This window comes from Hesperophylax consimilis, unplaced genomic scaffold (assembly GCF_061612785.1).
Source record: "Hesperophylax consimilis isolate HC1 unplaced genomic scaffold, BYU_Hcon_1.0 scaffold_46, whole genome shotgun sequence".
NCBI classification, from domain to species: Eukaryota; Metazoa; Arthropoda; class Insecta; order Trichoptera; family Limnephilidae; genus Hesperophylax; species Hesperophylax consimilis.
In genome coordinates this window covers 425,987-453,525 of record NW_028301276.1, presented here as the reverse complement: position 1 = coordinate 453,525, position 27,539 = coordinate 425,987, and the positions used below count along the sequence as shown (strand labels likewise).

Here is a 27,539-nt window from a genome sequence, read left to right as displayed (position 1 = left end):
TTAAGTGTGATGCTGAATGCCCGTGCTGAACAGCACCTTGGCCTTCTGCTTCTTCTTGTTCTTGCCCTGGTTTGGGGGGCCCGGGCGGTGGCACTGCGGGGCGATGAGCAGGGCGGCCTCTATGGCCTCGCTGAGGCTGACGTGGTAGGCCGGAGCTGCCAGGGCCTCGCCCTCGCTGCACTCAGAGTCGTAGCGGACCCGGCTGGCGGGGACGGAGGGCTGCGCAGAGGGGGCGGGGCGTGTCTTCCAGGTTCCGGAGGCGGAGGCCATCTGGGAATGAAGAGTCCGTATGAGACCATGTGTGAATGTGAAAGAAGCAAGTAGTGTGTGGAGGTCTAACCTCTCTTAGGGAAATGGCATAATGGATAGTTAGTTAGTGAATGAAGCAGCAAAACTCTGAAATCATCAAATTTGCACAACTTTTCGGTACGCAACTCCTCCTGCGCAGTCCTCGCAACATCATTTATTATAAAAATCAACAATGAAAATACTTTTACGTGAAAAGTAATGGCGTCCCTAGCTTTCAACTTTCTTCCTGTATGATTTTTACAAAATTTCACACTGCATTTCATCGTTTATACGTAACAAACACACCAGTTTAAAAAGGAACAGTTTGTTTACGCCAAGTGATGAAATCCTACCGACCTGGTAAACCATGCCCAATGAGTGTTTGTTTGTTTGATGTGTTGTGCCCAGTTGCCCTAGTGCATCACCTCTCCCTTCTTTCCTCCATGGTTGTGACTAAATAATAAAAATGGTGCCACAATATAAGTTAGGTGCGTTTGAAGAAGAATGTGTACCTTTGCAAAGCTCAGGCTGCTGGAGTGATCGCTGACAGAAGAGGAGGTGGTGGGGCAGTCGTCCTCGTCCAGAGACTGCTGGGAAGGCTGTGGGAATTGGTGGTGGTCCTCGGGCTGGTAGGCCGGGAAGTGCTGTTCCGAGTGTATGGAGAGGCGCAGGCCAGGTCCCCGTCCCAGCAGCGCCTGCTCCTGCAGAGAAATGACGCGCTCGCGGCGCCGCTCTTCGCGTACCTTGCGGGCCATCTGTCGCTTACGCTCTTCTAGGTCACCTGAACCATAACAATTTTAACATAAAGATTTGCTACAGATATCTAAACACGCATATAATTTATAGTTTTCCAAAGGAATTAAATGTTCCACAAAACTACTGTGTAAAAAATACAGTTCATAATAATATATTTTATATTATGTAATGTATAGGAGAGGGGGAGATTGGTTCTATTGCATTAAAATCACTCAGAATCACAGGTCATGTAAATAAAATAAAACACAGTTGTTGTGTTGCGGGGGCATGGGGGTGTGAAAAACCTAGGATTCTAACAAGAACGGATATTACATTACGTTAGGATTTGTTGACCGTGTTATTTCAAATTTCCGCCAATACAGAATCGACTACAAACTATCTTAACCAATATTTAAAAACTGTTCTTGGGAGAAAATTATCCATCAGTAAATACAGCAAAAATCTGACTGCACAAAAAACTCTCGAATGTTCAATTCAATTCAATTCAATTCAATTCAATTTGTTTATTAATTTCAAAAACATTACAAAATTGTTAATTTTAAAGCGTTTTTAAAATAATTTTTATAATAAGAATTAAAAGATTAATATTTACAGTGTGTATATCAACTATACCAGTGATAATAAAGCTTGCCTTTTAAAGGAAGCTTCATCGATGGCAAACATGTCGATATCCGAATTGATTCTGTTCAACAGCAAGATTGCTCTCCCCACAGGCATGACCATTGGCAAGTTAGTTCTGCAGGCTGGGAGATAAAATAGTCTATGTTGTCGGTGACGTAGATAACCATCGGGAACATAGAAATGAATTTTCTCCATGATGACCGAGTTTTCAAACCATCCACGAATCAGTCTAAAGAAATGTGTAGCAATGCGCACATCTCTCCTGACCCGTAGATAGTTCATTCCGAGCATACCCAAAAGAAAGTCAGTGGGATAGAGCCACGGGTAGTAGCCATACTCCCTCATGTAGAGAAATCTCAAGAATTTCTTCTGAACTCTCTCCAACATGAGAGAATACTTTACCTGGTGTGGACTCCAAATCACCGACCCACTTTCAAGTCTACTCCTTACTAAGGAATTAAATAAAACTATAAGCACCCGGTTATCTCTGAAATTCCTTGCAGTGCGTAGAACAAAGCCCAGAATTCTAAGTGAAGTGCTACATGCCGCCTCAATATGAGCATGAAATGTCAGTCTACTATCAAACATGATTCCAAGATCCTTCATTGTCGAGACACGTTTTAAACTTCGGGCGTCCATTTTATACCGGTAATACCAGGTATGACTCGCCCTAGTGAATGACAAAATTAAACATTTAGAAACATTAAACTCAATCCGATTTATTTTACTCCATTCAACAATTCTATTAATGTCTGACTGAAGTTGATTGCAGTCTTCTAAATTTAGTATTTCTAAGAAAAGTTTCAAGTCATCAGCAAAGAGAAGAAACCTAGAATGCAGAATTACTTCTGAAATATCGTTTATAAATATGGAAAAGAGGAGTGGGCCTAAATTACTGCCTTGGGGTACCCCCGATCGTACAAAGAAATGGTTGGATTGGAATAGTCCATGAGACACAAACTGTTTCCTGTCTGCAAGATAGCTAGCAAAAAAAGTAAGTAGTCTTATGGAGAATCCTATTGTAGCCAGTTTATTGAGTAAAACGTCGTGATTTACAGTATCGAAGGCCTTTGAAAAATCATTGTATGAACAATCTACTTGATGGCCTTTGTCTAATGATTTAGATACGTAATCCGTAAACACCAATAGGTTGGTTTCTGTCGATCGACCTTTTCTAAATCCATGTTGTTCAGAAATTAGAAACGGTTCAACTTGTGGTAGTGCGAATTTATGAAGAATCGATTCGAACAATTTAGCCGGTGCAGATAGTATTGCTACCGGTCTGTAATTTTCCACAGAAATCTTTATGCCGCTTTTATAAATCGGACAAATTTTTGATATTTTCCACAAATCAGGAAATACACCAGTTTCTAGGGAAAGGTTAAATAAGAAGCTTAGTGGCAGTTTTAAAAACTCGGCACAACCTTTTAAGAAGAATACCGGAAGAAAATCTGGACCAAGTGAATGTGTATTTTTCAGTTTCCGAATTGAAGATTCTATATCCGATTCATCAATTTGACCAATATCGATATTTTGGGCTCCCTTTACATTCAACTTTGCAGCGGTATTGATATTTAGAAATGGAGACTCATTACTATACACGGATTGGAAGTGTGTTGCAAATGCGTTAGCTACATCCACTCCTCGAACTTCCCGATCACGATGCATCATGGTGTCTTGAATACCACCATCTTTACGTAGTGATTTGACGTAGTCCCAGAACATCTTTGGATCATGTTTGATATCGTGTTCAATGGAATTTATATATGATTGGAAAGCAGTTTGAATGTTGCGCCTGACCACGGCTCTATGCGCACTGAACAGATCATAGTCACATCGACAGCCAGAAGCCTTCCACTTTTTATGGAGAGCATGTTTCACTTTAATGCTCGCGATGGTATCTCGACAGAACCATTTCGGATATCGACGACCACCTCTACTGGGAGGTTTTCTGGGAAAACAGGCATCAAAAATACTATAAATACTAGCATAAAAATGGTGTACAGCCTCATTTATAGTGCAATAATTATAAAGTTCTTGCCAATCTAATTGGCTTATCATATTATATAACTTATCAACATCACCTCGTTCAAAATTCCATCCACAAAAAGCACGCTTGTCATTTTTAGGAATTGTTGTAGCCTTGATGTTGTTTTTGCATGAAAAAATAAATTCTAATGCGGGATGATGTTGATCTTCGGTTAAAAGAGGAGAAGTGCTATGAATAACATGTATGGCTGTATTGCAATAAATTAAATCTAACACTCTTGAATTTATATTTAGAATGTTATTGAATTGGGAGAGACCGAAAACGGCGCATAAAAAATTCAGGTCGTTTTCAATATCCTTGCTACCTCTTGATGAGTGTAGGTTGAAATCTCCTAGCACAATTACATTTTTTCCACCAATAACATCTACATTTTGATGTATTTTGTTGAAAAACAACTGATATGTGTCAAAGTTTGACGCAGGTGGAAAGTACACAATACATACATAAGTTACACACGAATTAAATGTAATTTTAACCCATAAGTCCTCGTTGACAGTTTCCAGAGCAGGTAAGTGCTCTGCCTTAATAAGGCCATTCTCGCTCTTCGCGGCTAATAGACAGCCTCCTCCCTGCCTACGGCCACTACCACAATCTCTGTCTTTTCTAAATACTATGAAACTGTCATCAAAGAGCTCTGGGTTGAACACACTTGAGTTTAGCCACGTCTCAGTGAGTCCAATTATGTCATAATTGTTTGCCAAAACATTAGAAAAAAATGAAGCGCATTTACTTTTCATTCCTCGAACGTTTTGGTAAAAAAAATGTAAATTATTTGTATGTCAACTGGGTTTGAAACCAGGAAGCCGCGGGGTATTCACTTTATTTTCCCATTCTTTCAAATACGAATATTTGGGCCAATTTTCCGGTTTGAGTACCTCACTTTTAATGGACATAGGAATGCCTATCTTAAATGAGGCGTATTCTCCTTTAGATTTTATTTTATTCACTTTAAATGAGGCGGTACTCACAATAGATTGTAAATATGCAGATAAATCACTACTCGAAGTATCAGGATGTAACGGGTACAGGTGGAAGTACGAATGGGTGCTTTCATCCTTTAGATTTCCTCTTATAGTAGCAGGCCGTTTCTTGCGACCAACAACAGTCCAGGGTTGGTCACAATTAGCCGGAGATTCCGTCGAGCATGATGGCCCTGCCGAGGTCTGCATGCTCGAGGGCTGCGTCTCCTTAGTTGGTTCGTGGCCATCAGAAGTTCCAACAGATGTTCCTGCCAAAGATGTAACTGTTTCAGGTTGCTGGCTGTCCTTTTGGCAGGTAGGAATCCTTGCCCTTTTCTCCTTACTCTTTGTGCCAATATGGAGTTCGGTCGAATTCGATCCCTTAACTTGCGAGCGGGTGACTCTGCCAGACGGTTTATTTATGGCAGGTGCGGCGGGTACATTTACAACTCGTTGATTTTCATCAACAATAGTGGATAGTAGTAGGTCTCGCATGCCGGACGGGCCGGGCGTGGGGGACACGAGAGGTGCGAGGGGCAGGAGAGGCACGGGCAGCGGCAGCGTAACGCGTGCATTGCTAGGCGGGAGTTCGTTGTTGGGCCGAGGGGGGCGCGGGGTTTCGGCGGTGGACGCACCTTCGGGTGCGGTGGGCGGACCCTTTGCGCAATCGTTCAATTTCGGAATTTCCGAAGACGAATCACTGACACTTTGTGCACTGTCATTGCAAACTGAGTTTGAAACACTTTTTTCAAGTGTTGAGCTCTGGCATAGTGATATATACACTTCTTCAATTAGGAATTTCTAGATCAACACAACTACTTTCAACTCGCAAAATCATTTCCATTGTGAGCTATAGAGCTTCTAAATATGCAATTAATGTTATACTTTTTTGATATGAGAACCATTAACATAATTACCTTTTCTAAGACAAATTGAATGAAACTGCATTTAAATATCAAAAATTCCAGTAAATTACAGTAAAAAATAAATAAATTATGTACCAGTTTTCTAATTGGGTCACACACCAACTAAACACTGCATTAACCTAAAGCAAAAATGAATAGTTGTCTGAAATATTTGGTCTATGAAAACTGCAGATCGCCATGCAGTAACTTCGCGAAGCTGTCAATACGGACTGCTTGCGGCAGGCTATAATTTGACTGACCTCGGAATGAGAACAGAGCATCCATGTGCACGTACGGCGGCTGCAGGTCCATTTGCACCATGTCGTAGGGGCAGTGAGTGGGCAGGTGGCGCAGGAAGGGCAGGCGGCGGCGTGACTCCTCGCCCACGGAGCCGGACACCCGGCGCAGCACGGTAGCCTTCAGTTCGCGGGGGCCCGCGCTCAGGCAGCCCCAGGACGCCTCCAGGATGCGAACCTCGAGACCTTCCAGGAATACTGCTTGCCCGTCAGATGCTGACATCAAAAAAATTCATTATTAGAAAAAAGAATAATACATAATATGACAGTTTACAATCAGAGGAAGAAAGTGAACCACCGTGAAGATGCGTCTATTTAATAACCCTAATACCCCACAGGAGTGGAGACTTTTCCCTGGGGCAACCGAGACTCTCTTAGGTTGTAGCATCAATAATGTATGCATACATGGGAATCCTTCCTAGTTGGACAGTCAAAATCATAAAATGTAATCAATATTATATTATAAAAAAATAAATAAATACAAGTACAATCAGATGACATGTCGTAATCGAGTAGATTAGTATGAAAAACATTAAATTGTTATTTTGAATTTAATATAAACAAATTGTTGTATTGAAAGAGTGGCGTGGTGGGATTCGTTGATAGTGAAAAGTCCCATATTAATAATGTTAACCTCTCAGACAAAGGCATTTGTATGCTATGTGTTCCTTTGAGAACTGTCAAAACGCGGAAATTTTTGTGTTATTCACGACTTTTGCTAAAAGCATCATAACTCACGTCTTGGGAAACGTAGCCTCATTCTAAAAAATGTTTTGGAAAGATTATGAAATTCACTATCGTATTGTTTTGTTATACGTAAATATTTGCGTTTCTAAATATACATTTTCTGAAAACGTCAAAAATATGTAAAAATCGCTGACCATTATTTCAAAGCTGTGAAAAATGTACTTTTTTCTGAGTATCATAAAGAAATAACACTTTATATATTGAAGAAATATAATTAAAAACTATTGGTCACCTCAAAATATTAACCGTCCAAACTAAAATATTTTTAATAAATTATTTAAAAACGCAATAAATTACGAACGAACAAGCTGACAGATTCAATCGACTCAGATAATGCACCTCAAGATTCCATAGATATTTTTGAATGCAGACGCGTAGCGTTATTCATTATCGATACTCTGTTTTTTAAATCATGGCAATCCGTATACTAGTGATGGAAATAAATCGATTTTTGTAAAATCTCGCGCGCTTACGTGAAAAGACGTACTAATGTCTTGACCGCTATTATCATATTTACGTCTTTTGACGTTCTAATGTTCCGAGTGGTTAACATAACAATTCGCTTTGAAACTCGTGACCATAAACTGAATCCGTTTTCACAAGTTTAATTAGGAAATTACCTTGATAGAAGTAGAAGTATTTAGATTTGGTTCCGATCGCTTTCTGTTTGTGTTTTGGCAGGAGCGGGAGCACGTCAGATAATCCAGCGTTATCACTTGTTTTATTTGTACCAGCAACAGCCGAGGCTTCATCAGCAACAGAAATTTCATCGGGAGCAGAGGTTTCATCAAGTGAAGTTCCGATTTCAACCTTGCTTCCTCCAGGAGAAAAGCAGAATGCAGGAGCTTCGGGGTTCAAACCCAGAGTATTGTCAGCAACGGGTTCAGGCGTATCCAAAGACTTGCTAATCACCATTTCTTCCATCATATCAATGAAGGAAAGGCCACCCGAAGCATTGTCACTATTAGGATCAAACTGATGACCCGCTTTAGGTGGGTCATTGGAACTTTCTGGCTCAAGGTAACATTGGGCAGAGAGAAGGTTGCTCTCTCTGTTCTGTAACTGGTTCAGAGCGTCCTGAATGAAACAGTATTCAGGATTGTCAGATTCTACTGATAGTTGGTTGGATAATTCCGCTCGCTCACGGTTTATTATGTCCATTACCTGTAAAAATCAAGGTACTCATTAAAAAAATACATATGTACCTACTATAACCATCATTTATTTACCAATGTTTGTATAAAAATTACCACGTGTGGCATTCTTTTTGACAGCCTTTGATGAATGCATTGCGAGATCTCTAATGATTGGAGATGTATTTTCTTGATTCAAATTTTTTTCTTCTAAATTGATTGAAATTTGTAATTTGTTGAAAATGTAAAAAAGATTATAACATTAGAAAGCATAATAATACCCAGGGGCATTTCTCTCAGCTTTGGCCTTGAAACTCATTTGAAACCGCCACGCCCACCTCAAAATTCTTATAGAAAACGAATAATATGGCTAAAATCTCAGATCTCATTGGTGAGAGCAGAAGGATTGGTTTGATCTCTCGCTCTCTACCATAATGACTCGTGTAACAGAAAGAACTAACTAACCAACTAACCATCACGCCGTTTCCCCGCAGGGGTAGGCAGAGAGGACGGACCGCCAAACAACTCGGTCTTGGCACACACTCCTTGCCTCATTCACATTCATACATTGTCTCATACATACTCTTCTATTATTCTGACTCTTGACATGGCCCGACTCTAGTATCTGATTCACTTGATCGTGCCATGTCTTCCTCGGGCGTCCCCGACTTCTGCTACCATTCACATTTGCATCATATATCCTCCTTACACTCCTATCTTCGCTCATTCGCTCTACATGCCCAAACCATCTAAGCGTCCCTTTCTTAATCTTACTCATTACGCTTACATCAGCCTTGCACTCTTTGCGGATCTCCACATTCCTCACACGATCAAACATGGTTTTACCACACATACGCCTCAGGGATCTCATTTCAACAGCATTCAATCTACTTTCATCCTTTTTTTGCCAGTTCCATGCCTCACTTCCATACATCAAGGTAGGTACCAGCACTCCGTTGTGGACTGCTAACTTCGCTTCTTTGGACAATTTTTTGTTAGCGCCAACGGCGTTCAGTCCCCCATTAACGGAATTACCTGCATTTACCCTTCTTTCAATATCTCTGTCAGCCTTCCCATCTCTCGTAAACATACTTCCTAAATACACAAACTCATCCACCTGCTCCAAGTATTCCTCATTCACAATTATATTGCACACTGTTTTCGTACTCTCTCTTTCAAACACCATTACTTTAGACTTACTTACATTCATCATTAACTCATTCTTCATGCATACTTCGTTCATCCTAGACACGAGAGACTGTAGATCTTCTATACTATTAGCAATCAACATTGCATCATCAGCATACAACAGGCAACATACTTTCAAATTATTCAAATTCGCACCCAATCCCACCTCTTTCAATTCTTGCATACAATTATCCATGTATAGATTGAATAACCACGGTGACATTACGCAGCCTTGTTTAACACCTTTTGTGATATCAAACCACCCCGTAAAATCACCGTTCACCCTAACACATGCAACGCTTCCCTCATACAGAGACGCAATTGCCTGAGTCAGATTTGTATTCACTCCATACTTGGACAACACCTTCCATAGCTTTTTCCTGTCGACTCGGTCGTATGCTTTTTGTAGATCTACAAAGGCACAGAAAAGTTTCTGGTTTTTTGCCAGAAACTTTTCAGTGAGCATACGCAATGAGAAGATCTGGTCCATGCACCCCCTACCACTCATAAAAGCACCTTGCACATCCCATATTTTATCTTTTGTTTCCTTTCTTACTCTTTCAATCAAAATTCTACCATACAGCTTGCCAACTGAACTTAGCAGGCTAATAGCCCTATGATTCCCACATTCCATACGTGACCCTTTACCTTTGTATAATGGCATGATCACAGCCCTTCTCCAATCTAAAGGCGTATAACCTTCCTTTAAACATTGGTTAAAAAGATTGCACAACCATGTGAGAATTATACGGCTACCTCCTTTAAAATATTCAGCAGCAATATTGTCAAACCCGACAGCCTTACCATTCTTCATACATTTAATCGAACTTTCTATCTCATCCATGCTAATTTCGGTTACATTCACTCCATCGTCATTCATATCTGATTCGCCACTGGAATCACTGTCACTCACTTCGCTTTCGAAGACTTCCTCAAAATAATTCATCCATCTCTCTTTTATTTTTTCCTCATTCGTCAACATTTTTCCATCTTTTGATTTTATCACTTTCATGCTTCCGTTTTCGAGATGACGGAATTTTGCCGTGAATGGTTTATTTATACACGCGGGTTGTCATTTGCTGCCGAAATACTATCATTTCCGTCGTTTTAAAGTTGTTCGTGATAAAAATACAATATAAGCCAGTATAGTGTTAGCGAGTTACAAACATATATTCAACCTACCTACGTAAGTTCAAGTTTAAAGTGAATTGACAGTTTTTAGGTTATTACGTAACATACTTGGCATATGTCTTCCTCCACAACGTATAAATGTTATTTATTATATCGACCAACTAATTCATGTTATTGATTAGTGTTATCCTGTATTATCTTATTGTTTTGGTGAAATTAAAGATTTTTAAACATATGTAACCATGAGTTCATGAGGCTAAAAAATGTCGGAATTCTTCGTCGTACTGTCGGACAATCATGTTTTGGAAATTTTCTTCAGTGTTGTTGCAAATTTCTTGTCATTTTGGGTTTCTTCTTCTCAGATTAACAAGTTTCATCTTAAGGAAATGCACTGTAAAAGTTTATTTTCTTAGTCAGATGAACACTGCCCTTGGAAAACATTTCGACATTTTTCTGCTTCAAGGACATTTTTATTTTTAAAATATTTTTTTGGGCTAGTGAATGAATGGAGTAGGCCGAGAGCAATTATATTGTCTATGGTTGCATCTTACTTTTAGATGACCTTGAGTTTTTTCTATCTTGTCTACTGCTCTTTTCCGCACGGTAGGTACTGCTTGTATATCTGTGGTTAAGTACTGTATAATTCTGTTGTATACAAAAAGCCCGAAGATATCGATCTAGAGAGTGGTATATTTATGCCCGAAGATATTGATCTAGTGAGTGGTTCATTCAGGGGCATTTAACTAAGCTATGGCCTTGAAACTCATTTGAAACCGCCACGCCCACCTCAAAATTCTTATAGAAAACGAATAATATGGCTAAAAGCTCAGATCTCATTGGTGAGAACAGAAGGATTGGTTTGATCTCTCGCTCTCTACCATAATGACTCGTGTAACAGAAAGAGATGACGGAATTATGCCGTTTGACAGTTTTCAAATCATTCAAACAAAATGACAGTGGTTTATTTATACACGCGGGTTGTCATTTGCTGCCGAAATACTATCATTTCCGTCGAAAATATTGCGTGTTAAAGTTGTTCGTGATAAAAATACAATATAAGCCAGTATAGTGTTAGCGAGTTATAAACATATTATATTCAACCTACCTACGTAAGTTCAAGTTTAAAGTGAATTAACAGTTTTAGGTTATTCGTTCGGTTTTTTGAACAATGCTTGATACTTGACATATGTCTTCCTCCACAACGTATAAATGTTATTTATTATATCGATAAACTTATTCATGTTATTGATTAGTGTTATCTTGTATTATCTTATTGTTTTGGTGAAATTAAAGATTTTTAAACATATGTAACCATGAGTTCATGAGGCTGAAAAATGTCGGAATTTTTCGTCGTACTGTCGGACAATCATGTTTTGGAAATTTTCTTCAGTGTTTTTGCAAATTTCTTGTCATTTTGGGTGTCTTCTTCTCAGATTAACAAGTTTCATCTTAAGGAAATGCACTGTAAAAGTTTATTTTCTTAGTCAGATGAACCTTGCCCTTGGAAAACATGATATGTCCCTAGGTATATACATGACTTGAATTCACAGAAAGGCCAAAGCAACCACGTGCGCCTGCATCTGTCTCTGTGATTTTACACGCAGATGGAGGCGGCAGTCGGATATTATTAGACCTTAAGTATTTAGTAAAGAGCCCGGCCGGAAATCGCAATAAAAATTTAGAAAGCCAACTCAAGCAATACACCCATTAGTCGGCAGATTTATCTCTAGACCCTCATTAAGTAGTAATTCTGAAATGGGAACGTTAAGCCAGCGACCCGGCAATAAAACAAACCTTCGCCCAAGGCTGGGCTAAATTGTAATTGTTTGAAGGTCATATTTAAAAACGTAATTTTAAAATATTGAACATTAAGTATAAATCTAGATGTAAGAGTAATTGTCAACTTAGATTAGAAATTTAATTGCAACCAGATATTAATTATGTGTATGCATGCATAATGTTAAGATACTTAAATATAAATTAAGATTTTGAACCGTTAGTTAATCGGAATCAGCCAGACAGCGCAATCTAGCGGTGAGAATGGCGATGCCAGCGCCACGGACTCGAGAAGACGCACCGAAGTGGTGTAAAGCGGAACCACGATAGTTCCAGCACGGCACCACAGGCGTGCCACAGTCGCCGGATCGCGCGGGTGGATACAACTGATTCAGCTCTGCCAGTCACGCTCTCGCCTCTCAGGAGTCACCATCTCGCGTCCGCCGAGAAACCTCTTGCCCTCCCCCTTGGAGCGGTCACCGAGGCTTCTCCCGTAACCCCGCGAACTTCCGCCCAAGAAGCCAGAGTGGTCGCCAGACTTCCGCCCAGGAAGCTGCCCTCTCAGAAGTCGCTGCCTGCCGACTCCGCCCTTCGGAGCCGTGGCCCAAGCTGAACTGATTCCGCCCTTCGGAACCAGCCCAAGTTGCCGCTTTTTGTGTATCAGTGATAAGTGCGAACGTGTAGTACGCGGTTCCAGAATCATCGTAAAGGGAAGTGCCTGAACAATTTTTGCATATTTATCTCGTAACGTGACCCAACTTTTAAGACATTGAATGAACAATAATTTAGGATTAAGAAAAAGGACAATTAATTTTAAGAATTACAATTTAAAACTATCATTAAACTAGATTAAGACTAACCCTTCTTTATACATTTTTTTTAAATAAATTTTAATCGTGTTCGAACTTAAGTAACTTCTTTTTTTTTGTACTCGTTCCTCCTTATCTTTTACCTGAATAATATTAATTATTAACTTCCCTTAAGTAGAGTTGTAACAATTGGCGGCCCTGAACGTGGGGCTTACCGGCTTTTTGGCTGGTAGAAGTATAAGTGCATACTTCCGATTCCCGACCCTGAGATTAGAGCAATTAATTCAAAAGGAGGAACGATTTTCATAATTTGTAAAATAATTTATTCGCCCACAGCCTCGTTAGAATCTAGGATAAGATTTTCAGGTTATTTATAATTTTGTTTAATTTTAAGTGGCAATTTTGATTTATGTTCTACAGTATTTTTTTCGTCTCTATAATATGTACATCCGGGTTTAATACTTCCCATATCAAAAGAGTATTTGGCGCCCAAAAATCTTAGTAATAGTTTAGGTACAGATTTGTTTTAATTTAGGTATTGCTTTTTTTATTAATTTAGGTGTAGTTTTAATTAATTTAGGTATTGATTTTTTTTATTAATTTCGGTATAGATTTTTGAAAATTAAATTAGGTATATATATTTTTAAAATTTAGGAATAGATTTTAATTTTAGACAATTTAGAATATTTTGAACAATGGCGTCAGCTAGCACCCGGACTACGCGAGCGGCCACAGCAGAAGTTAGTCAGGCGGCAGGAGCGGTAGAAACTCTCCCACAGCCTCCCCCAAGAATGGAGAACAAGGGTCAGACCACGTGCCAACCGAGACTTCTTGAAGACCGATTTGGAGGTCTAGCGGAAGAAGATCCGGAAGTATTTATTTCCGCGTGCGAGGAGTATTTTAATTGTACAAGCTGCTCACCTGCAACGAAGGTCGAGAAGGCAGTTAACAGGTTGCAAGGGGAAGCGCAAAAATGGTGGCTGCCACATTCACGCGGACGGTGGAGTTGGGAAGATTTTACAGCCCAGCTACGCAGGCGCTACGGCGTAGATGGAGCCAGAACATCGCTTATTGTCACGTTGTATGGGGATCAACAACGGAGCAACGAGAGTGGCGTATGCTTCTTACGACGGAAGCGAGCCGTTTACGAACGCGTTTTTGGACAAGCGGGCATGGACGAGTTGTGCCCAGAGCTAATAGGGCTGATGACGCCCCGCTACAGGGAACTGCTGGAGGCGGGCCTTATCTTCGGGGCTTACACGATGGAGACTCTTACCTCGCGTGTTAACCTCATAGATTTTCCAAAGGAGCCACTATTCCGTACGCCTCCACCCCAACCTCAGGAGAGGGGAGATAGACGCGGTAACGACCGCGAGAGAAGAGAACCGCGAGACCCCTGGTGTCAATATTGTCCAGGGAGACATTGGAATAGCGATTGCCCAGAACGTCTGCCCCGCAGGGCGGGAAACTGGCAGAGCCCGGGCGCCGAACAGGTCGGACAACGTCGCGCCTAGGGCCCCCAGAATTTTACCAGCGTACCCCACGAGAAGGGCGAACTGGACCACAAAACACTCAAGAGTCCCCTCAATGTTCCTTTGCCTACGTTCCAGTCAGGGAACCCCCACCTCACGCGCGCGCGCCCATTACACCGGATAATGCCACTACTATTGCGCAAATTAATTTCACACCTCAAGAGCCACTGGCCGGGCCAAGTGGCCAGGATATGTACTCAGTCTCTACTACGTTAGACGGAGCACCCGATATATTGCAAGAAAACACCCAACACGCACTTCTGACGAATATTACGCAACATGAGTTTAACCACGTGCCGCCGCTAATAAGTACGTACAGCCCGGATATACCTAACCAAGCGGTCATAGTATCAAATATGCCCGAGATGGAAATTCATTCCACATATCCAACGTGCAACACAGCCACAGCCGAAAGTGTTACCCTCATGCCTCGTATTCGAGTTAAGATTCAAGGGCGAGATTTCGAAGCACTCATCGATTCGGCAGCCTCCCATAACCTCGTTAGGGCCGAACTAGTTTCAGTCGATAATTGCGAGAAATCCTCGCTTAACACAATAAACTTGGCCCACGCATCCGCGTCAATGGCTATTTTAGCGAAGACAACGCTGCACTGGACCATACAGGAAAGGGAGCTCGTAGATAATTTCTTGGTTATAGACGGATTACGGGAAGCCCTAATCTTAGGAAACGCTTGGCTTACCGCTCAGAGAGCCGTGGTGGACTTCTACAGGGGATGTTTGCACCTTGGCCGTGGCGAACGGCTGAGTACTCATCTAATTCCACGACGCCAGCCCAGCGATACGTACATAAATCCCGACATAGAGGAATTGGACCGAATGATGTACCCCACGCGCGACAGCGGCACTGAAGAATCAGGTGCTCAGGTGATGCACGTGGAAGTCGCTCAGGAGAGCGACTCCCCACTCCAGGAGGTGGAAGGCCAGGACCAGGAGAGCAATGACACGCCGATCAACTTAGCATTAACAGAAGAAATCAGAGAACGGCAGAGAACGGACCCAGAAACTCAACAGAAACTTAGGCGGCTACGCCAAATTAGCGCACGACATGCTCCCAGTGCACAAGATCGTCACTACATGCGAAGTTACGAGCAAATGGGCGATTACCTCTGGAGAAGAAGGAACCACAACGAGCCCCAGTTGGTAGTACCAACCAGTATGATTAGCAAAGTTATCACCGCCTACCATGATAGTTCTGTGGCCGGACACCCGGGAGCAAAGGAGACCCTTAGGGTGGCTCAAGCCCACTATTTCTGGCCTAACATGCGCACTGATGTAGAAAAACATGTTCAAGCATGCATGGTGTGCTTAACTACACGAGCCCGGCCAATACGCCCCGCAGCTCCTTTTGGCAGTACCCAAGCTTCAAATCCGTTCGAACTCGTGGCCATCGACTTGATGGGACCATATCCCACGACCGCCAGAGGGAAACGATTCATCTTAGTGGTTACGGATCTCTTCACTAGATGGGTTGAAGCCTTCCCGATTCGTTCGAGTAAAGCCCCGCAGTTAGTAACGCTGTTAGAGACAGAGGTTTTCAACCGATTCGGTTACCCTCGAGCCTTGCTCACCGACAACGGTCCCCAGTTCAGAAACGCCTTGTGGAGCCAAGCCATCGAGCGTTGGCAATGCCTACATTGGACTACAGCCATATACCACGCCCGAGCAAACGTTACGGAACGGCGCAATCAAGAAATAAAAGGATTACGAATCTACCTTCAAGGACAGGCTCACGCGCAATGGGATACCCATATACCCACGCTCCTCGGGGCCCTGCGTGGCCGCCAGAACGCCGCCACAGGGATAACACCTAGCCAAGCTCTTCTAGGTTACGACCTCCCCCGACCCGGCGAGTGGATGGTGCACACGTCTGATGAATTTACGAACCCGGCAAGTACCGCACGCCAGCGCGCAGAACAAGACCAAGCAATCAGGGACTCCCAACGAAAGTACAGTGAGGGCTATGCCCCGCCGGTTGAAGAGAGATCTAATTACGAGACGGGTCAAAAGGTCTTTATGAGGGAACACCCTCAATCAGACCTGGCAGCGGGATTCCACGCGGGTTTTGCCCCCACGTGGAGTGGACCTCATAAAATTCTAATACCTACAGGCCGAGGCAATATCTACTGGATCGAACGCAGAGGGAAACCATGTAAAGTACACGCGGACCAACTGCGTCCAGCACCCAGGCCAGAAGGACAGACGCCAAGCGATACCTAGTTCTTATATAACTTATACCAATATCAATATCGTAATAGTAATGTTAAATTTAGGTTGTTAGGTTAATAGCGTAGGAATAGTAAAGTTAATGATAGCTAATAAGTTAATTATAATCTCCCTGTGAATTCAAGTCAAACAAACCGGGGGCGATTGATATGTCCCTAGGTATATACATGACTTGAATTCACAGAAAGGCCAAAGCAACCACGTGCGCCTGCATCTGTCTCTGTGATTTTACACGCAGATGGAGGCGGCAGTCGGATATTATTAGACCTTAAGTATTTAGTAAAGAGCCCGGCCGGAAATCGCAATAAAAATTTAGAAAGCCAACTCAAGCAATACACCCATTAGTCGGCAGATTTATCTCTAGACCCTCATTAAGTAGTAATTCTGAAATGGGAACGTTAAGCCAGCGACCCGGCAATAAAACAAACCTTCGCCCAAGGCTGGGCTAAATTGTAATTGTTTGAAGGTCATATTTAAAAACGTAATTTTAAAATATTGAACATTAAGTATAAATCTAGATGTAAGAGTAATTGTCAACTTAGATTAGAAATTTAATTGCAACCAGATATTAATTATGTGTATGCATGCATAATGTTAAGATACTTAAATATAAATTAAGATTTTGAACCGTTAGTTAATCGGAATCAGCCAGACAGCGCAATCTAGCGGTGAGAATGGCGATGCCAGCGCCACGGACTCGAGAAGACGCACCGAAGTGGTGTAAAGCGGAACCACGATAGTTCCAGCACGGCACCACAGGCGTGCCACAGTCGCCGGATCGCGCGGGTGGATACAACTGATTCAGCTCTGCCAGTCACGCTCTCGCCTCTCAGGAGTCACCATCTCGCGTCCGCCGAGAAACCTCTTGCCCTCCCCCTTGGAGCGGTCACCGAGGCTTCTCCCGTAACCCCGCGAACTTCCGCCCAAGAAGCCAGAGTGGTCGCCAGACTTCCGCCCAGGAAGCTGCCCTCTCAGAAGTCGCTGCCTGCCGACTCCGCCCTTCGGAGCCGTGGCCCAAGCTGAACTGATTCCGCCCTTCGGAACCAGCCCAAGTTGCCGCTTTTTGTGTATCAGTGATAAGTGCGAACGTGTAGTACGCGGTTCCAGAATCATCGTAAAGGGAAGTGCCTGAACAATTTTTGCATATTTATCTCGTAACGTGACCCAACTTTTAAGACATTGAATGAACAATAATTTAGGATTAAGAAAAAGGACAATTAATTTTAAGAATTACAATTTAAAACTATCATTAAACTAGATTAAGACTAACCCTTCTTTATACATTTTTTTTAAATAAATTTTAATCATGTTCGAACTTAAGTAACTTCTTTTTTTTTGTACTCGTTCCTCCTTATCTTTTACCTGAATAATATTAATTATTAACTTCCCTTAAGTAGAGTTGTAACAATCATTTCGACATTTTTCTGCTTCAAGGACATTTTTATTTTTATAATAGTTTTTTTGGGCTAGTGAGTGAATAGAGTAGGCTGAGAGCAATTATGTTGTCTATGGTCGCATCTTTTTTTAAATGGCCTTGAGTTTCCTCTACCTTGTCTACTGCTCTGCTCCGCACGGTAGGTACTGCTTGTATATCTGTGGTTAAGTACTGTATAATTCTGTTGGATACAAAAAGCCGGAAGATATCGATCTAGAGAGTGGTATATTTATGATAATACCTCTTGGGGGTTTGCCGTGAGGAGCTTGGAGAACAAGGTGGAACGTTTGTTCTCCGACACGGACAGTAGGGTCTCCAGGGCCCCATCGTACTCAAGGGGCCCGTGGGGCTCCAGGGGGGGTGCCGGCTCCACCAGGGTGCTCCCCTGGGCGCGCCTCATCAGCCTCATGGTCATCTCGCCACCAATAGGAATGGTCTCCTGCCAAACACCCTGGACACTGAAGAAAATAATGTGAAGTCAGTGATAGTCAAAATCAACTTGTCGCAAGTATTCATAATGCTGGTCCCCTCACTACAATCTGGTGATAATTTAAAAGTTCTTCAATAGTTGGCCATCTGTCACGTGACAGGAATGACAATATGTTGTCTTGTCATTTTTTGTCATTCACACAAGAGTCCCAAATGCCCAGAGCCAGTGTGATTATGATATGTTGTGAGGCTGAAGAAAATGGGGAGAGGAAGTAGGTGGGGAGGAGATATGTTGGTAAGTACCTAGATATCCAAATGTGGTCACTAATACAGAAAATTTCCCCTTTTGGCCTCCTAAATAGATAACTTCATAAATAAGATTTTTTTACATTAACCTCACACAGAAGGCCCTGACGAAAATAATTTCCCTCAGGACCTAAGTATCCAGAAATTGTGTTGACAAAATTATTTGCACGGAATATCAGTGAATCAACCTCGTTATAACAGTCAACAATTATATGAAGATAAGCCTGAACTAAAATATTGTTTTTTATTTGCTCATTATAGCCGTGAACTCGCTGTTGCCGTGATCGTTATAACCAAGTTCGACTGTATATTTATATGTATATTTTTTTTTTTGAAGGGGCCGTTCAAGTATTACGTAAGCAGATTTATTACAAAGTAGTGTTCGCGCTTAGAAGCTGCAGACACGTGTCTATATAAGCTCCCGGACTTTAATTCTCCTGACGGGGTAGTTCTTATACTAGTGTTCTGAAAGTTCGTCCTTATAAGTGAAATATTAAAATTGTTGTGTTTTTTATGTTAAAATAGTTGTTTAGTGTAAATTCTAATAGATATGACAATTTAAAATATTGAAGTAAGAGTTTTATTCAAAAACTTTTAACAGACATAGCTGTATCTAAAAGTGCAGTGTGGGTTCACAGATGGATGCCACATGTTTTTCTGCCGGGGTGGAGCGATGACCGGTGTAAGGTTACGTTTTATTTTTTGTGGGAACATTTCGAAATGGGTAGTAAGGTCATAAATCATGATAAGATATACTTTGGACGAACTGTATGCCTTACGACCCTTACCGGTAATAAACAATCATAATAGTTTTAATAGTGGTGATAATGAAAAGTACAATAGTGTACTTCTTCCCCAACGTAAGGGAAGGAAACGAGGGTGTAGAGCCGGAAGGAAGGTAAAATTAGTGAAAAATCTGCGGTTAGCTCAAACCAGAAATTTGCGTCCACCTAAGTCTCTGAATGTCGCGGCTTGGAATGCGAGATCCATTGCTAATAAACACGAAGATATTGTGGATCTGATAAGGGGCAAAGATATTCATATTTTGGCGCTATCGGAGACTTGGCATGAGAATGCAGACTCATACTCCATCAAAACACTTCGGTCAAGCGGTTTCTCGGTGTATGAAGCTGCAAGACCGATCAAAACGGACACAAGCAACGTTAATTTTACAAATCACGGGGGGGTTGCAATTGTAGCGCAAAATGGTATTCGCTTAGACAGTATAGGAATACGTCAGGTGTATACCACTTTTGAGTTTGTCGGCTGCAAGGCTTCAGCTAATGGTGCATCCCTTGTGATAATTTCCATCTATCGTCCCGGGTCATGCACACCGACTGCAATTTTTTTCAATGAATTTAGATCTCTCCTGGAGTGTACCTCCAATTACAATTGCGACGTTGTTATTCTGGGAGATATAAATATTCACTTGGAAAAGAAAGCCAATCCCATGACTAAAAAATTTAATAAAATTCTACGTGACTTCGGCTGCGACCAGTGGGTTAACTCACCTACTCATGATGCAGGAGGCACACTTGACGCAATAATTTCCCGGGTCGGTTTTCCTCCGAAAATCGTAGATGTTACGGACATTGGACTATCGGATCATCGTCTCGTCACATCCGTGTTTGCCTTCGATCCTCCAAAACTGGAGTTTAAATCTATTATCTCCAGAAATTGGAGAGAATTCGACTTCGAGACATTTTGCATCGAATTAAAAACCTCGCCTCTCTGTGATAAGGAAAAGTATTGCGAAATGCAGGTAGAAGAGTTAGTTACTCTCTATAATTCTACGCTACTGGCATTAATTGATAAAAATGCTCCTTTCACAGAAAAGATCTGCCGCATTAGAAATTGCAGTAAATGGTTCGATGCAGAATGTCTTCAAAGGAAAAGGGAAATGCGTAAATTGGAGAGGGCTTACAGACGGAACCCAACTCTCAGCAATCGGCAGCTTTGGATTGCAAAGCAAAGAGTGTATAAGGAAGAAGTGACGAAGAAAAAATCAAACTTTTGGTGTGACCAAATTGAGTCAGAAAAGGACCCTCGAAAGCTCTGGCAAAACATAAAGACTCTGTCTGGAGAGAGCAACATCAAGGTTGATTCCTCCCTTGAAGCAAACAGCCTCGCAACACACTTCAGAAATAAGGTTGAAAACATTCGGGCCCTCAGTGTAGTAGGATCGCCTCCTGTCGCAGCACCAAGTCCGCTCTCTGGTGACTTCACTACTTTCGCAGCTGTAACGGAAGAAGATGTCACGCGTGCTGTGATGTCTTGTCCTAATAAACAATGCACACAAGACCCCATACCTACCTGGCTCTTAAAGAAATGTCTTCCGGATATAACGCCTATAATTACCGCAATTATCCAGAAGTCACTAGTAAATTCACTTGTACCGGGAACACTCAAAAAATCAATTATAACTCCGATTCTAAAAAAACAAAATCTTGATACAGACAATACGGATAATTACAGGCCAATATCTAACCTACCATTTCTGTCAAAACTGCTTGAGAAAATCGTTGCCAAACAATTGGTGGGGTACTTGAACTCGGCCGGTCTATTTGCCAAAAATCAATCTGCTTATCGACAGTTTCATTCAACGGAAACTGTCCTTTTGCGGGTAATTTCAGATTTGATCATCGGGATGGAAGCAGGTAAGTTGGGTTTGGTATCTGTTCTTGATATGAGTGCGGCATTTGACACTGTAGATCATAGTATTTTATTAAATGTGCTTGAAACCGAATTTGGCGTTCGAGGTGATGTACTCCAATGGATGTCATCGTACCTGTCTGGACGAGTAGCTTCAGTAACTTTCAATAAATATACATCACCTGAAACTCCCATCGAATTTGGAGTTCCCCAGGGTTCTGTACTGGGTCCCATTCTCTTCATTCTATATACTAATCGTCTCGAACGACTCATTCACTCAGCTGGCTTTGAATCACAAGGCTACGCGGATGATCGTTTGATTTTCAAGTTTTGCTCCCCGGATGAAAAAGACATCCTTAAAAACGAGGTGGTTAGTTTCATTGACACGGTTTCAAGTTGGATGTCTGTTAATAAACTCAAACTTAATCCGACAAAGACGGAATTTATTTGGATAGCTTCTCCTGGAAGACAAGCCCTCATCGACTCCAGTCCAATCCGTATTCAGAATACAAATATAATCCCTTCTACGGAAATAAAATTTCTAGGTTTCACTTTAGACAATTGTCTTTCTCTTGAATCGCAAATTTCAAAAACTGTAAGTGCTGGCTTTTTCCATCTAAGGCAGATAAAATCAATTAGGAGATGCCTTCCCTTTGATGGAGCAAAATCACTCATTAATTCGTTCGTTGTCTCACGTATGGACTATTGTAATAGTGCATATGCTGGCCTACCTAAAAAACAATTCAACAGAATCCAGTCTGTTTTCAATGCTGCGGCGAGAATGATTTTTGGTGAATCTAAGCATTGTCGTATAACCCCGCTTCTAAGGGATCGTCTTCATTGGCTTCGATGCCCTGAAAGAATAGAGTTCAAGATCTGCCTAATGACCTTCAAAGCATTGCAGGGAATGGCGCCAGCCTATATATCGGAATTATGTGTCCGACAAAACCTAAGCGATAGACAGCTTACTCTGAGGTCAGCAGATCTAGATGTTACCAATCGTTTAATCGAACTTTCTCGGTCAAATCGAGCTGTTTACTATGATCGCTCTTTTCGTGTAGCTGGCCCACTCATTTGGAATAAACTTCCCCCAGCCCTTACCAATATACAAAATTTGGCTGAATTTAAACGGGTTTTAAAAACAAAATTATTCAAAAAATCATATTTAATAATTTAAAATCATTTATATTCTCATGAATCTAAGCTTCTTTTTTAATATACTATAAAAAGCCAGGTTTTGAAGTTTTCCGGTAATTGTTTGGTTTCGGTTTCCTCCTTATTGTACTTTTATGTTTAATGTCCACCTATTATATAATATTTTAATGTTTTCCTGTTTTATATAATATTTTAATTTTAAAGTTCTTATTTTTCGTGCACTGTCACTGTCTTTTATTGTTATCCTCTACTAAAATAGCACTGTTATTGTTAAATTTTATTCTCTGCTTTTGTGTAAACCGTTTATTCTTTATTTCATATTATGTAATTAATTTTTTTTTAAAGGAACACAATAGGAAATTTTATTTTAAGTTTATTATAGTTAAGCGCACTTGTAGTGAAACAACACAAAACTGCGCTATATAAATGTTATGTTATTATTATTATTATTATATAATTATTTACCCCCTTGTCACCAAAAGTAAGCAAAGCTCTTACCCCCCCCCCCCCTCCCATGCTTACGTAAAAATGGGTACCTATATGCATTTTTCTGTTAATGTATTCTGTTTTTTTATTGATTCATAAGCAGCACTTATAAAATAGACTTAGGATAGAGGACTTTAATGCACATAATATTCATTTAAACAAACTAAGCGAGTACCTAAACGTATTAATTATTTGTGGGAATCCCCGAATATGTATTCGGTTTTCAAACATACACAATGTGTGGGTTGCCAATGTGTAAAAAAAAAAATAACTACTGCTGAGCAGTGCTGACGTAATCACTATCTCGACCCCCCCACCCCCCCCCATGTCATCAAAAATAAGCAAAGCAAAGACCCCCTGCCCCCCTATAGTGCTTACATAATACTTGAACGGCCCCTAACCCCACATGGGAGGCCCTGAGGAAGATAATTTCCCTTAGGGCCTTTGTCAGCTTTGAGTGACGGACGTATGATCTATCCTTCTCGCTATGGCGCAAGGCGACAGGTCAAGAGAGACCAGTTGGAGAGGTCAAAGGGTTTCCCAAACCAACCCTCCCGATCCGGTATACCACGCAGCCTGTGGGCAGGCGCATCCTGAACACATTTCACCTGATAAACCCCGGCTAAATCACCAAGCATAGCGAACCACTTGGGGTGACCTATGGCAGAGGTGTCGGTTATCCAATAAATGGTTCCCGGGGTGGCGGTACCCAAACCCGCTTCCCAAATGGAAGATCAGATAAGATATCTAACCCTGCGCAGGCAGTAAATTACCTCCTCAGATGTCTCTTATCGATGGGCTGGAAGCAGATGGGGCAGGGCCTCTGGGAATCCTCAGACAGGGCAAAGTAGTGCAACAGACAGGGCCAGCAGTAGGCGTGGCCGCAGCGGGTCATGCGCCCAGCCACCGCCTCGCCCAGGCAGATGGGACACAGCAAAGGCTCCGACACACGCACATTCTGTAAACAGACACACGGGTTAGTGGGAGAAGGAGGCTGATATGGTAAAGTGGCTGAGAGCTTCATTGTAACCTTTCCCTTTTTCTATTTCTTCAAGAGCTCTCTGGAGTCCTGCTTTTAACATAGACCTCATCAAATTTTTCCAGGTTTACTGATCCTGGGCAGCTGCTTTGATTTGTAAGATTCCCTCTTTTAACACATAAAGAGAGGTTACAACGAAGCTGCGTTGAAGACTGAGAGCTCCGTTTTAGCCTCTCCCTCTTTCTCAAAGATGACGCGTTAAAGAGAGTTGCGAGAGCTCCAGTGTGTAAGACAGAAAGGTTACAATGGAGCTTTCAACAGTATGCCTAGTAGGTTCCATGATATTTCATCAAAATGAAAATTCAACACACCTTTAAAAAGTGATACATATAGTCATAAAAAGCGATGAAACAAAAACTATGTTTAATAGTAACCTAGTTTTTGTTTCATCACTTTTTATGACTTTTTGTAGGTGTGTTGAATTGTCATTTTGATACCCGGTCACCTGTCTAGTAATTACCTACGTAAGCAAAGAATTCCACAAATGTCAATTGGTTCTTGCTTTAATTTGACCAGGGTTGTAATACTAGACACATTTCATTTTGAAAGTGCTGATTGGATGCTGTTGTACAAAAATACATCTGTATTTTGGGTGCACTCTAAGTAAATACTTTAAAAACAGTTTGCAATGTAGGGGGAAAATAATTGGGTCCCATTGCAACACTGAAAAGTATTACATATTTAGACTTTTGTTACATAAGACATATTTTCAAAATTTCCACATTAAGTGGATACATTTATGCATAAACTATTAAACATTTTTAGCCAAGTTTGAAAATTAAAAGATAAATTTTAAATAGCTGCAGAGCTATTGCAATGGACATTAATATGAAAATCAACCCAATCCCAACAACATCCACGATCCAACTTCTTACGGCATTATGCAGACAAAGCTATGAATTATATTTGAAGACTACACAAAAAATACTCACAATCTGTTCCACCAAATCCCAGTTCACGGGAATGTCAGGGTCAACCAAGTGAGCCACATAGTTTCCATCAGCTTTCACAACGAACTGACAACTGGAACAATAACCGCAAATTAATAAACAAATCCATAATCTTATTTCTTCGAAGCTATCAACTTAGCTTAATCTTATGCATTTGTAATCACCATTTACCATCTATACATATATGAACTATTAGGAATGGCGTGTCGCAAATTTTTTTAGGACGAATGCGGTCCACCTATGAGTAATTTCATAATAACACAATTCCCTATTTAACTCCGCTTCCTCGCTTTTAAAGACTAGTTCTTTTAATATTTGATTCACTCCACAATAACACAGAGCACATCGATTGATGTAATTGTTAATTTACTTCACAAAATGCTTCTTGTTGTTTTAAGTTGAAACTTAAGAACTCAATTTGATGTAACAACTCTGTTTCCACGCTGTAAGCAAAGCATTTTTCCGTATATTTACCATAATATTTCAATGAATGTGTATTACCAGTTCTGACTTTCCCAATTATACCTATCCCAGTGACAATCACACTTATTTAAAGAGAAATAAGTCATGTTTATAGATAATTCACATTCCAAACTTAAAATAACACTAATGCAAAATGATCACTTTATAAACTGAGAAGCATAAATATACCACTCTCTAGATCGATATCTTCGGGCTTTTTGTATACAACAGAATTATACAGTACTTAACCACAGATATACAAGCAGTACCTACCGTGCGGAAAAGAGCAGTAGACAAGATAGAAAAAACTCAAGGTCATCTAAAAGTAAGATGCAACCATAGACAATATAATTGCTCTCGGCCTACTCCATTCATTCACTAGCCCAAAAAAATATTTTAAAAATAAAAATGTCCTTGAAGCAGAAAAATGTCGAAATGTTTTCCAAGGGCAAGGTTCATCTGACTAAGAAAATAAACTTTTACAGTGCATTTCCTTAAGATGAAACTTGTTAATCTGAGAAGAAGAAACCCAAAATGACAAGAAATTTGCAACAACACTGAAGAAAATTTCCAAAACATGATTGTCCGACAGTACGACGAAGAATTCCGACATTTTTTAGCCTCATGAACTCCTGGTTACATATGTTTAAAAATCTTTAATTTCACCAAAACAATAAGATAATACAGGATAACACTAATCAATAACATGAATAAGTTGGTCGATATAATAAATAACATTTATACGTTGTGGAGGAAGACATATGCCAAGTATGTTACTTAATAACCTAAAAACTGTCAATTCACTTTAAACTTGAACTTACGTAGGTAGGTTGAATATATGTTTGTAACTCGCTAACACTATACTGGCTTATATTGTATTTTTATCACGAACAACTTTAAAACGACGGAAATGATAGTATTTCGGCAGCAAATGACAACCCGCGTGTATAAATAAACCATTCACGGCAAAATTCCGTCATCTCTTTCTGTTACACGAGTCATTATGGTAGAGAGCGAGAGATCAAACCAATCCTTCTGCTCTCACCAATGAGATCTGAGATTTTAGCCATATTATTCGTTTTCTATAAGAATTTTGAGGTGGGCGTGGCGGTTTCAAATGAGTTTCAAGGCCAAAGCTGAGAGAAATGCCCCGGCTGAGAAGTCTTGACTTTTCCCTCTATTTTTATGGCAGTTGGTTATGGAGCTGGATAATACAACTGACATAACAGAGTAGCATTTTCACAAACTAATATTTTTGTTGCAGTTATATTATTGTGTATGAACAACTGCCAAAGTGCCAATCACTAATGTACACTTTCTTTGTAAAGCCAAATTTTATGAAGCTAACCTATCTATAAACATTACACAAGGTTCTATAAAACAGACAATAGACATCATTTGTCACACAGAAACTATCAAACTTTATAAGTAGAGAAGATTTTTCAAAAACTAACCTACATTTGATTTTGTCACAGTAGACCTGGCCTTTGAATGATACTTATAAATTATTTCCACGTTGCTACCAATCTATCTTGTTATAAATGTTTACTTACCGCACTTAATATGTGTGATTTTAGGTTAGGTTTATAAAACTGATATTGTTTCCACGTGTAAAACCATGCCTATACTCGCATATTCTTAAATGAGTATAATATTTACCTAACCGCAGCACTCAAAATAGGCACATGTTATGGAAATTACACTTCATTTCAACTTAATTACTACAAGAAACAACTATTTACATTGGGAAATATAGTAAGACACAATAATAATCCATTTTTATTCAAACTTCAAAATAAATCATTATATTTAAAAAGTAAATAAGATAAATGAAGGCTACGGTCTTTCCAGTGTTAATTAACCCAAATTAAAAACCTAATAACCTATTTGTTGCAATTGTTGAAAAGAAGTTTAATTTTCATAATTTGTGCCTGAAAGCGCGGCAGTTTGGTTAATAATTACCGTGTAAAAGCCTAAAATGGCATAAATAAAATGACAAGTATTTTGCAGTAACTAATATTTGATAATACACTGTGACATTTGTGTTGGTGGGTAGTGTCCATCAGCCGAGTGTTTCTTCTTACTTGGATTGCAGGAAGAGCTCCTTGCTGTGCTTGTGGGTGTTGGCATAAATCAAGCATAAATGAACCCATAAATATTGACTGAGCCCATGGGTCCTAATGTTTGCCAT

At 40.6% G+C, this 27,539-nt stretch overlaps 1 protein-coding gene across 1 annotated transcript; it reads right to left on the bottom strand.

Moving 5' to 3' along the window:
• Positions 1-27,539, bottom strand: LOC149408887 (E3 ubiquitin-protein ligase RNF10-like). Its single transcript, XM_089650352.1, has 8 exons — positions 27,433-27,539; positions 24,869-24,959; positions 23,671-23,855; positions 18,111-18,327; positions 7,243-7,786; positions 5,840-6,091; positions 801-1,069; positions 1-270 (listed from the first exon to the last, which is right to left on the bottom strand). Exons 1-8 carry the CDS (start codon positions 27,537-27,539, stop codon positions 1-3), a joined length of 1,935 nt encoding a protein of 644 aa, XP_089506478.1.

Excerpts from the sequence above, each read along its gene's own strand:
- LOC149408887 (XM_089650352.1), bottom strand. The coding sequence starts at position 27,539 with ATGGCAAACATTAGGACCCATGGGCTCAGTCAATATTTATGGGTTCAT. Across the intron at positions 1,070-5,839 it reads TGCTCTGTTCTCATTCCGAG|GTGACCTAGAAGAGCGTAAG; the intron begins GTCAGTCAAATT and ends GTTATGGTTCAG. Across the intron at positions 271-800 it reads GCAGCCTGAGCTTTGCAAAG|ATGGCCTCCGCCTCCGGAAC; the intron begins GTACACATTCTT and ends CTTCATTCCCAG.